Source organism: Pyxicephalus adspersus, chromosome 4, assembly GCF_032062135.1.
Source record: "Pyxicephalus adspersus chromosome 4, UCB_Pads_2.0, whole genome shotgun sequence".
Taxonomy (NCBI): Eukaryota; Metazoa; Chordata; class Amphibia; order Anura; family Pyxicephalidae; genus Pyxicephalus; species Pyxicephalus adspersus.
Genome location: NC_092861.1, coordinates 138,087,763 through 138,100,771, shown reverse-complemented (window position 1 = coordinate 138,100,771; position 13,009 = coordinate 138,087,763). Strand labels below are relative to the sequence as shown.

General features: G+C 37.8%; 1 protein-coding gene across 1 annotated transcript in view; it reads right to left on the bottom strand.

Annotated features, from left to right (window-relative positions):
• LRPPRC (leucine rich pentatricopeptide repeat containing) overlaps positions 1 to 13,009 on the bottom strand; it is an 85,831-nt gene that overhangs the window by 48,584 nt on the left and 24,238 nt on the right. The window contains exons 13-19 of the mRNA XM_072410289.1: positions 12,218 to 12,275; positions 8,719 to 8,825; positions 8,402 to 8,479; positions 6,512 to 6,553; positions 5,192 to 5,299; positions 2,171 to 2,301; positions 368 to 453 (exon numbers count right to left, since the gene is read on the bottom strand). Of these exons, the coding sequence (XP_072266390.1) occupies positions 368 to 453; positions 2,171 to 2,301; positions 5,192 to 5,299; positions 6,512 to 6,553; positions 8,402 to 8,479; positions 8,719 to 8,825; positions 12,218 to 12,275 (610 nt within the window). The remainder of the gene's footprint in view (positions 1 to 367; positions 454 to 2,170; positions 2,302 to 5,191; positions 5,300 to 6,511; positions 6,554 to 8,401; positions 8,480 to 8,718; positions 8,826 to 12,217; positions 12,276 to 13,009) is intronic.

Sequence of the window (13,009 nt, the reverse complement as noted above, 5' to 3'; positions counted from 1 at the left end):
ACGCTCAGCCATCAAACCTCCTTAAGCACAAACAAAGCCATTAGTGTGGGCACATACGCAATTTGTGCCATAAGTCATGATCTTCAAACTCAATCCAAACAGCAATGCTAATATAAAAAAAAAGCCACAGAAATGCAAAATGCACTGAGCTGTGCAAATGTAAATGACAAGCCTGCCAAGCCATTAAAACTAATGGCCTGCACAGTCCATGAGGCTTTGGGTGAATTCACATGCAAATTTATATGCAAAATGTTCAGGCACTTTCCAGGGCATGATATACCATTAATAACAAATCCCTTTTATTTCACAGGGTGGAGAGATATTTTTACAGAATGAAAATAATTAATGTTGTAGGGATGGAGCTTACCTTCTACATGACCATTTATTGCCAGCACTTTAACAAGTTGAATGAACTTGGCTGTTGAAGGTACGTCAGAAAAACCTTTTCGTTTCCTGAATGGAAAAAAAAAAAAAAGAAAAAAAAATGTCAAACTATGAAATTATATGATGATTATATGATATTTTCAATAAAATAAACATGCGCACACACACAATAATACTCAATAAAAGAATTATTATAAGCTATAGACACTATATACTACATAGTACATATGTAAGTACATATATAGTGCATAGCTATAGTACATATATGAGCGCTCCATTAAATGATCCAAGTACATGCATTTGTCTGTCCAGTTGATATAAACACAGCTCTGCCCCACATCATAGACCAAGTGATGTCACTAGGCCTTCTGGATAAGATGAGAAATTGTTCCATCACTTTTTAAGAGATGTGGAACCTTTAGCTTATCTAGTATTCTGCAAGATTTTGTTAGATAAAAGCATATAAGTACACAGCACCATCCATTCAAGTATAAACCAAGATTTGTTTTCATAATGGCATCTCGGTTTATACTTGAGTATACAAAGAAGGTCATTTTTTATATTGCTCCAACACACTAACTTTAGAGCACATTACAATTAAAAGAATTTATGCTCCAAAGCATGCCTTACAAGCGTCAGACACACATTCACTCTAGGGTTAGATGGGTGGAAGCCAATTAACCTAATCAATTAGACCTTAATTAGTTGTCAGACAAAATCTTTACAGACATAGCGGGAACTTATTAAAACACGATCATTTATGTTTCATTTATTTAACCTGGAGGTTATAGGGGGAGGGGAGAGAGGAGAGAGAGAGAGAGAGGGGGAGGGGAGAGAAAGAGGGAGAGAGAGAGAAAGAGGGAAGGGGAGAAGGGAGAGAGAGAGAGAGGAGAGAGAGAAGAAGAGAGGAGAGAGGAGAGAGAGAGAGAGAGGGAGGGGGAGAGGGAGAGAGGGTGAGGGTGAGGGAGAGGGAGAGGGAGTTTTTAACAATTTTTAAGATTATTAAACAAACAAGCATCAGTATCATAGAATTCTTGTATATTGTATATAAACAAACAAACCTAAGCAATGTTTAACTATATAAATATTCATCTTACAGGGGAAAAAAGGGGGGGGTTTGTGGAACAAGTAGAACAGAGACAAAGAGGAAGGAACGTGGGGGGTAGTAGAGATAGGGTCATCCCCATAATCAGCAATTATCGCTAATTCCCATACTTTGTGTATTTAAGCTTCCGCGGTTGGATAGCCCCTGTATTCAGGTGAACTGTATCCAGTAAAAGAAGGTATAATATAACATTTAATAAAAAAATATGTGTTTTTTGGTGGGGGGAGGGGGGCAGCCCTCCCACTTTTACTGCTGCAGAAGTTGAGACTGAAGGGGAAACCTGCAGCCTCCTGGGATACATAGGTCACATATCCCAGGAGGCTGTGGGCTGCTCCTTCTGTGCATGCGTCATCAGGAGCTTCCCCATAATGTAAAATAAAAAATAAAAATTCCCAGTCTCACGCATGCACAGTATGAGACTGGGTGAAGTGTAAAAAACTGGAAAGAAAGTGCTAATGCTAGACACTATGGTGAGTGTTGGAGAGAAGAAAAAGTCTGAGCCAGCATGCAACTTGTTAGGATTGTGATTTTTTTTTTTTTTTTAAGTGAAAGTGCCGCTTTAAGTCTATTATCCATTTTTTCAAACTAATGGCGGATGAGCTGGAAGATAAAGGACATGTTCCAGAGTTCTAGACTTCACCTGCCCTAATGTGACTGTATACAAATACATCAATTACTTACACCTCCTCCATGATTTTCAGAGCTTCCTTTGGATCGTTCTTGTTACAGCACAAACCCATGACTTTCATATACATGCCAAAAGTAAAATCATCCCCATACTTGGATGTTAACTCCAAAACTTTATCCAGGTTCTGCAAGACAAAAAATATACATTATACAAAAAGGCTAAACCTATGTGAACTTTTATAGACCTCGCTCAACCAAAATGTCTTACTGCTGGGAGAAAAAAAAAGAAGAATGTGTGGGTCAAGACTGAATCACCATAAACACCATCCTGAAACTTGTTTCAAAGTTTGTTTGTTTTCTCCCCTGGACTGTTCAATTTGCTTTTCTTTCTAATGAGGCCTATTTATTCAGAAGCTCAAAATGACCTCAACGTTGTGGAATTTGTGAATTTCATCCATATTTAGACAATAAATTGGTGAAGATACAGAACTGCTGGTCAAATGTATATACAGAAACAAAGCAGACAATGTCATCCCTCATTGCTATTGTCACATTGAAGTCCATGTTGAGATCAGAATAAGCCTACATTTTAGGGTAAGACATTATCTAGGGTTTAGTGGTCTGGAAGCGGCAATTCTAAGAGGAAAAAAAGTGATTACTTTTATAAATCTAAGACAGAGTGGGTTAGGGTTACATACGTACAATACCTAACTTTTTGTTGTGATCGTTTGCAATTGTCTATGTTGAAAAGTTGGTAGGCTAACAACCAAGCTATTGTTAATTCTTTTGATATTCCAGAATCGAGTCGTCTCCTGCACGTTTATCCCCTGTTCACCCTCTCAAAATATACAGTAGGGACACAGACCAAAATAATAAAGCTAACAGGGGATCAAGACTTTTTTTTTTTTTTTTTTAAAGAGTTTCATTTCCTTATTTACTGTATAATAAAACATTGCGAGTGGGACAAGATGTAAAGAGAAACCTTGGGCAGTAATAATACTCATGTAAAGTCAGCAGTACACAAGAGTTTGTTATTGTTTCAGTGTGATCCAATAAAAGCCCCCTGTCTTGCTGACCTGTTTGCAAATCCCTTCTAAAGATTTTCCTTCAGCTTCCATCTGATAAACATTTTTGTCAAGCTAGGCTAGGCTACGTACACATGTTCAATATTTGTTGTTGGAAAAGATCTTTTCTAAAGGATCTGAGCGAGCGCTGTACAGCACCGTTTTGTTCCAACAGAGCAGCACCTCACTGTACCCTCTCCCCTTCACTTGTATATTGATCAGTTGTCGTTAATGGATCCATCCGAGCGCTGTACACACGCCAGATTCTCGTCCGATACTAGACATGAGATTATCCGACGAGAATCATCTGACATGTGTACGTAGACTAACCCAGCCCAGGACAGCATTAACACCTCCCCTCCTTTTTTGAAACCAAAGTTTTGGCTAGAGATATTTCTGAGAGATGAGGTGAAATTACCTTTCATTTCTGAACCCTCAAACAAAACAGAAAACTTAAAGAAGAGTGTGTCCGGGAGGGATTCTCATCTTAAAGTTGTCCTCAAAACAGATTATCATCAATATTATTTATTCACTTTTGTATTTATATAGTAGCCACATATTATGAAGTGCTTTACAAAGTCCATTGTCATATTGGATGTCCCTATATAAGGTATACCCTCACTCTTTGAATGTCATTTCACTTTCTGGTTATCTGTACAAATCGAGGGTCACCAATGGGGACATCCATGGCAATTAAACTTGAATGTCTTAAAAGAAGCTTTCCACAATAACTCAAAGGGGTTTACACACTTTACACATATATGCATGTATAGCAATGTTTATACGCACACACACACACAAAAAACAACATACACTTGATGCACAACACAAGAATTGATAATAGATGCGCTGAAACACAAAACACAATTACGGACTTCAGCTGGAGATAAGCATGCATGAAAAGGTTAGTTAAAATGTTCCAGGCACAAGAAAACAGACATTCCTCTAAACACAGCCTGCCAAGGACTAAACCTTTAAATTATCTCAGGCTTCAAATACTATGTTATCTGTAATGTTGTCACAAGCGAGTAATCTTAAAGTGGATTTCTTGAGATACAAAATACAGCGCTGCAATCATCTTTGGCAGAAAACCATGGGTAAGGAATGAAATTGTTTAGAACAAGAAATTGCCCCCAAAAGTCTGATGATATCCCACAAATTGTAGGCGCTCTTGAGAAATGAATATCAAGTACATCTGGATGCTGACCATCGAACAGAACAAATACCTTTATCGGACAGAATTCTATCCCTCCTTGGGAAAATGGAATTTTAATCCCAAACATTAAAAGTGGGTCCAATTTAAATTGTAAATGTGCTGGGGAAAAAAGCATATCTGTTGGCTGACATAAAGATGGAAAGCAGCACAGTCTGCACCGGGACTGCTAGGAACTAGTTTAATAGGGCTATTAATCATGCGGAGTATCATGGCAGATCAACACCTTTAGTATGGCAAGGTAAATAAAGTCATGATGACTATAGTTCTTTACCAGGCAGTGTCTAATGACCCTACAATCCCGCACTTGAGTAACAGCTCCGAGTCTGCTCAGGCTTCTAACAATAAGTATTAGATGGTGGCACCCAGCAGCAGTGTCAGGGCTTTGAATTAATATTTTTAAACAGGATTCATATAGCGCCAGCGCTGTACATTAAATAGGGGTTGCAAATGACAGACTAATACAGACAGTGATACAGGAGGAGAGGACCCTACCCCGAAGAGCTTACAATGAATGTCCACACAACCAAGATTATTGTAAGTAAATAACATGCAAACCATACTTTGTTTTATCCCATCCATTCAGAGACTTCCCTGGTTCTGAAATACATAAGCCTACAGGCTTAGATGCTTCCAGTACCTCCTACTGACCCACCTCATTTAGGCTGAATCACTACCAGTCCCCCAAACAGGTGGCCAATGACTTCAAATAAGTCATGTCACTTAGCTGCCAAGGACATTAAAAGCTGTAAATTCAGGAGACCCAACCAACAGTGTAGTGTGAAGGAGATGCTTTACCTCTTCCGCAACTAGTGCAACAAGTAGGCTCTGTAAGGTCTTATCAAAAGGTTCATTGTTGGCTTTCCTCTTCTCTAATTGTTCTTCCATTTCAGGGATGTTTACAGTCTAAAATGAAATAAAATAAATGACATACAATAAGTAAAAATCCAAAACTACACAGCTATCACATCAATTACAAAGGATGCAGGAGAGGATGACAGAGACTTTGTACACGTACCGTGTAGCCCATATAGAAGATTGTGTCTCATCATAAGAAACTGTTGTTATAAAATACTTGTAAACCCAATCTAATGAAATCTCCCAACATAACATGTTCTTGTCATTTCTAAAGTGATTAAAATACCTCTGGTAATCCTGCCACTAAGGTCCTTGTTTACGTGTGTCCCATTTTAGCCTGACAAAGCTCTATCACTGTCTGTTTCCCAATTATGTTGCGGTGTCGTCATCATTTCACAAGGCCTTCTAATGGATACTACAAGGGGCTGTTTCAACACCACATGGTTTACTATTGTCACCATTGGAAAGCCTGCCCAAGGAAATAGGATTCACTGATTCTATGTACGAAGGAATCGGATGTTGGAGATCAGAAACAGAAGGAGAGGCAACACAAAAATTATCTTTTAATCTTGGTAAAAATGTACAACTGTGCTGTGCCCAAAACTTGGGGTACCTCAAGAAATCATTGGCCCTGTACAAATGCTAGATTTTAGTCATCCACAATGATTGTTCTTGATAAACTTTGGGTTACAATCCAGAATTTGTACAGCATTCGCTCCAAAATTACTTTGTGAACATCCCCAAGAAATTGTTTGATTACTACTGGGAAGGGTGCCGCAGCATGCTTCCTGCTCCTCCTTCATAGAACAGTGCTGTCAGTACAGAGACTGGCTGAGCAACTTTCTTACACAAAAGCCTTTAAGTCCATAATTCTTAGACAGGACATTTATTTGACAAACTTTGACCAAAACAAAAAAAAAATGTTAATACTTTTCTCTCCAATGGTGGGGAGGTGCCACCAAAACCAGTCAACAAAAGATAAGCTTGCTGGAAAAAAATTCTCCATTCCCCATTTCCAAGAGTGTTGAATGCCTGCTTTTCACACTGCGTGTTGTGGTTTCAAACAGACCCTACAGCATTACAGGGCAGAGTAGTATAGTAGGATCCGGCAGGAAGAAGCAAAGCATGCAGCGGGGTACCACAAATCCAATGCATCTAGAAGACCCTTCAGAAAGGTCAGCTCCGAATGATATCAGAGAGAGACAAGAGGAGAAGCTTTACTCGGTAAATATTATAGGGGAAAAGGTAAACATTACATACCTTGGCAGCAGATACATGTGCAGAAACCAATTTTTTAAATTGCTGGGGGGAAAAAAAACAAAAACATTTATTATGCAAAATCAACTTTTTATACACACATTTATTGCGAACAGTCAGCTTGCTAAATTTATGCCGAATGTTGACTCAATCGGGAAAATTGCTGATTCGCCCTAATATATAATTCCTTAAAGGATGAATTGGGAGATGTGCTGCAGATTGTATACATATGCATGCATATGTTCCAGAAATGTAAACTTTCCAGGAGATAATGGATTACGGACCTAAAAGCAAATTTTCTCATCACCACTTTTGCATGATGCAAATTTTTACACACATTAATTTTATATAAATATATTTCATTTATTTTCCAGACCTCTATTCAACAAAAGATACCCTTAGCGGTGTTATCCATCAGTCTTTTTTTATCCTTCACAATCCTATTACATTTATCACCACTAGATCCAGATAAGCCACTGGGCTGCAATGAGGGGATAATAAGATTCTACTTCCCCCCACCTCTTAGATTGTAAGCTCTTCTGGGGGTCCTCTCCTCCTCCTGTGTAGCGTTATATGTTGAAGCTAAATACTGTATATTAATAATAATAATAATAATGCCAGGTGTGTTAACCAGCATGTAAAACAGATTTTTTGGGCAGTATGGACAAAGGGGACGTCAACATTCTTTGGACCTTGCAGTAGAACTACAACCAAGTTTTAAACATTTAAATATTTACTATACTCTAAACAAACAGGATTTACTAATTATGAGTAACTGATAAATTGTACAATTGTATAAATTTATATCCACAATTACCAGTAGTATAGTAGGAGGTGAAGCATTTAAGTAATTTATGTAACTAAGCACTCTTTATTTCAAAAACATGCAGTAAGGTTAATTGGCTTCCCCCCAAAATTGAACTTATACTGTGGTAATGACATGTGACTGAGGTAGGGACATTAGATTGTGAGCCCCTTTGAGGGACAGCTAGTGACATGACTATGCACATTGTACAGCACTGCGTAATATGTTGGCGCTATATAAATACTGTGTAATAATAATAAAATAATAAACAGTGCTCTTCTGATTTTCATGATAGATTAGTAGGGAAGCAGAAACAGCTATTAAGCTTAAAAAAAAAAAAAAAAAATATACAATAAGTTGCTCCACAGTGCATGCAACTGAAGTGGCCATTGGGGGGGCTTATTCTAAAATGTATTTATTGTGTGTTAAGAACATAGGAATGTTTGCAAAAACAAAGACTGGCCACTGTTCTCATGTTAGCAACTTCAGCCCAGCCATAATTTGCTTGATGCCACAGGCTACATCATTAAGTGGGCTTGTGCCACTTATGTTGGAGGCACCCCACATAGAGGGCCATAACAGCCACTGCACCATGGGAACACAGTGGATATCTGCTGTGTATACAAAAAAGCAAGAGTATATCATTAATGGGGTGAAACAATGCCAACCAGTAATCTTAGTTGGACGATATTAGATGCATGGGAAAATCGGCAAAAGGGGGCACAATTTGGGAAATTGGCAAAAGGGGGCACAATTTGGGTTTGGGCTAGCACAGCATTCACACCCTTATGTTTACCTTTAGAAAGAGTGGTGAGGATTTTCAGATAGGTATTTTGCCTCATGACACTTTAATACACATCGACTCTTCCAGTCATTATTGAAAAGCAGAAATGTGACTTTTTTTAAAAACATTTATGTGTATGTATATGTTTAAAATGACAGCGTCCAATTCCTCTTACAGGAACTCTATGTTTGTTTGTTAAAAGTCACATTTGCTGCTCTAAAACTATGCCCTCAAGACTCTAACAGACATCATTTTTTAATTAAAACCCACAAAAAAAAAAAAAGTCAAAAAGAAAAGTACAGACCTCAATTAAGACAGGAACTTCACGAGCTTTCAATAATTCAATGATTTTCACAGCCTTTTTATCGTCAACCGTAACGTCCTGTTCCATAAAGAAAGGCGGCAAGGGGGGGTAGAAAGATATGGATTAGTTTTAAAACACAGACTAAATGAAATCTGTCTAACAGAAATTATCTCCAACATAATTTAAGTCTCCAGCTACCGCCATGACATTGAGAAGTGGTTGGGTTCGACTTAAAAGCAGCAATTTAAAAATCTAATAGATACATGTCAGGCAGGACAGACATTATGTAGGGGAGAAAAAAAAACTGAAAATAGTACCATCTCCTTAAGCTGATGGAAGTATTGTTTCAGATGTTCCTCTTTGGCTTGTACCTCTGAGTCACTCATGCTGTCAATCAAGCGGTACAGAAAATAGCCAACAGATTCTGTTGAAGGAAGCAGAAAAAAAAAACGATAGAGAAAGCGTTCTAGTGAAATTACTGGGACTGTCATGTTATCAAGATTAATTTATAAGAAATCATTTTGGTGTGAGATGTCACCCTGATGAGAGGCTGGAATGGCAACAATGATCACTGAGGCATAGAGATTATGTGGTTTGGGAGCACATATCTAACTGGTGAGTGAAAGGAATGCTAATTATTTTCAGAGCCACTGACAGCTTTTCACTACCAGTCTTACTTCAATCTGACTCTCCCCCCTCTTTTCCCTGCACTGTAGGAGAGCTATGCAAACAATGCAGAATCCCAGGAGATATAGGTGTTACAGATGTATATCTATATTATTACCGACTATTAACACCATATAGTATACACGTCTATATTATTAGCCGACTAATAACACCATACAGTATACATATTTTATATATAGCTGGAGTTGATCAGTTTTTTTTATACTGAAATCCAAAGACGTATGAAAAATAATGTTATTTTTAAAAAGTTATTACATGCTTTCACAAAGACCATTAAGTACCAGTATTTGCCTATTCGCTTTCTCCAATGTATATACAAATAATAAGGTGCGCTACTTGTCTTCTTTCTTCCTCTCTTTCTATACACTTGTCATTAAAGGCATTTTGTACCTTAAAAGCCCTTTTAATGTGACTGGTGGTGGATTAATAGATATTTGGGACGTGGTACAGATAGGACCTACTGTCATATTATAGATCAATTAAAGAAGTTTTGCAATATCTGAATAAAAAAATGTAAAAAAACAAAAAAAAAACTTTTTACTTCCTGTTTGTGCCAACACACTGGCTCGGTTGTACTAAAACTGCAAACTTTTGGATCTGACCCTCAACTGTTTTTTAAATTATGGAAATTAGGAGAGGTGAATGTGTTCTGTGGTGCAAATATCAAAGGAGAAGGCGAAAAGGGGACTTTTAAAATTCATATCAAAACCACAATGTACCAAATTAAAAATAAAAATATATATTTATTAAACAATCATATAAAAACCGGTCTCCTTTGGTATTTGAATATACTGGGATGTGGCATTTGTTTTGGGGAATGTTATACCAGTTGGGAAATACTATTGTGTTCTGCAGTGTGTGGTAGGGAGCCTTGGAGTAACAATACAATAGTAAATATGACTGTTGTCACCGTAGGACAGGAAGTGTATTGATGGCATGATCGCCAGGCAAAAATTAAGGGATACTAGAAAAGAGAACATTAAAGCAGCCACTACATGTAAAGCTCGCTGCATAAGCTATATTTTAATGTGTGCTAATTCTTAGCTATAGTAATTCAATTTGATTGGTAAAGATTGGATTTGATTTTGGCAAAGTAAGATCTTTTCTAATAGGATGGTTTAGGCAAGTCTCATTTACCCTTTTGGTCATTTTGAAGTTATGTGTGGATCATACGTGTGGATTATAACACGCTCACTATTCATGTTAAATATATGTGCTTTTTTTTCCCCTGCAGCCACTTTGCACTTATATATTCCTGTCTATATAGACTCTAGCAATGCTTACAAGGCTGTGCTTGTGTCAGTCTCCTTATATCAGCAGACCATGTCATTGAAATGTGTCTCACCATAGCTGCACACAGTCCTCATTAAGAAAGCGTGCGGCTGGGTGACAAAAGCAGCACAGGGTTTTGTCCCCCTACAATAAGAATTGCCTAAACAAGAACCCCTATGGAATGCCCCTACTGATTCAAAGCTCTCACATCAGCAGAAGGCATCAACTTTACCCATTGTAGAGCTACTGGGGCAATGCTTACACTCTAGTAAAACAGATTGCTCGTCAACTCTATTGCTAAAATTGTGTAAAAAAAAAAAGGGCAATAAGAAATCTACCGGTGTTATGTTGTAATGTGTATATAGGTTATAGACCTGGCTATACAGTATGGCAAGTGTCTGTGGACTCAAGGTTGGTTGCACAAAAAAGTTTTTTTACATGTGGAAACATTTTTATTTTAGCTTTCTGTCTGGAGGTCAGCTTGGAGCTAAACTTCAGGCAAACTGATAAACATATGAAATGCATACATAAAAGTGAGTTGTTTTACATGCCAACTACTTTTATTTTTGTCCAGTTCAGACACTTAGGTAGTCCGACTGCACAACCAGGTGAATGACAACACAAACTACAGCAATCTAGCATTCTAGCAATCTAATCTATGGCCTTTATTCACCCCTAGCATACCTGGACAGTAAAAAAGCAGCAGCGGTGCATTGAAGTAATCCTTCTGCTCACTCTTCTCTCTATAAGCACATTTACATGTAATATACCTCATCTGCTCCCATTCCTGTGTCGCCTAATCTAAGCTATGAGGTTTAAAGTATAGAGAGAGTCTCATAACAAGTCAAATTCAGGTACTTAAAGATATTTAATGATTTGTGAATATTAATATCTAGTGGTGTCCATTTATGTTTTTATAGCTGTCTGGAGTTTCAATGTAACTAACGCCAGTCTAAAAGAATACAAAATATATTTCTGATCAGCAGTGGTTTGAAACAAATTTTTCTCATGACAAATTTCCTTTAATACTATTTAACCCAAAGCTGGTTAATCTAAACGTTTGGTAACTATGTCACCCAATCAAATAACCTCTTCTAGATCACCTTAAAGCGGAACTAAATTTCCATTTTTAAATATGCAGCCAGGTCATTTTTGCAGAAAGGAAGAGGCAATGTCCCATCTGCAATATTCCCTCGCATCTGTCTGTAGCTTTGGGTATCTGTCAAATAAGCTGAGTTTCAGCTTGGATTGCCAGGCCACCCAGCAATCCCAACTTCCCCGGCACATGCCGGGAACTAAGGAACTCCTGAGCGGGAGTTACAACAACCTGGCCCAGCCAATCACAATGGCCGAAGAGGGTCTTCAGGAAGAGAAGACGACAACAGAACCCTGCGAGGGAACGGGAACAGGTGAATATGGCAGGTTTAGTTCAGCTTTAAGTAAAAACAAATATCTGTTTATTACAGCTTATTTTGCACATAATATCCACCTGAATATCTTCCAAAACACAAAAGGAAACAGAATAATATAGTAAGTAAATAAAAAAGGTAAAAATGTATTAAAGGAAATTATAACCCTGTGGTTTACCAGCAAAATTACAAGATTAATATATATATATCATGCATGTGTATTTACCGTAAACAACCTGAGTAATTGCATACAATCTACATGTAAAATATGCAAAACAATCAACAATCTGACCACAAAAGGATTATTTTAGCTTGCATTCACTCTTTCTCTTTGGAAAAAAAAAAATGTAGCAATCACAGTTTACAGTAGTCATTCCCGCCGCCTACAACCATTACACGCGAGAACAGATTTACGGATATGTTACAATCATAGAAATTGAAACGCTACCAGTTTCACTCGAAGGTTTTAGGAGTCTGGAGCTATCCTGGTACAAGAGCTTTGTTATCTGTGGAGACAAAATAATGACCCATTACAGCCAAGTGAGGAGAGCAGGAATATAAAACACACAGGCACACAAGGACAAATGGCCACTGAAATTGAATTCTCCAAATAATAAAGCATCTCTTCACGGACGTATTATTCCATGTGCCACATCATAGTAATTTACGACAGAGGAAAATAAAGAAAACAGATCAAGACACAAAACAGCATACAAAGAGCATCATTTTCTGGCCAACTAAACCTGTTAACGCTGTCGTGTCCCTGGGTGATGAGAAAAGAGGAATGCCTCACAGCTCCAAATCACCACGTGCTACAAAATCACCGAAACTGGCATTGACAGCAATGCACAAAGTAACGACTTGACTACAGCATTGCCAAGCAGAAACAGGAGATGGTAAAAGGTAGCACGTTAATTAAATAGCATCAGCTTATTTATTAAAGCAGCACAATGAGCAGAGAAGAGCAAAATGCAGATGCTTATGGCAACCCATCAGGAAGCACTTTAGAGGTAGAACTCTTAAAACTTCTGTTGCTGTAAGTTATTGGACTTCAAAAGTACTCTTTGTACTGCATTAGTAAGCCAGGTAATATTGTATGATGTAAAAAAAGCAGAACTCCAACCAAAAATAAAAATCAATAGCTTATGAACGAATAACCCAATATGCCGCTAGATATGTCCAGTATCGTTCAATACTTTTTCCCTGGACCCATCACAGCTTGTAACTGGACAGCAAAATA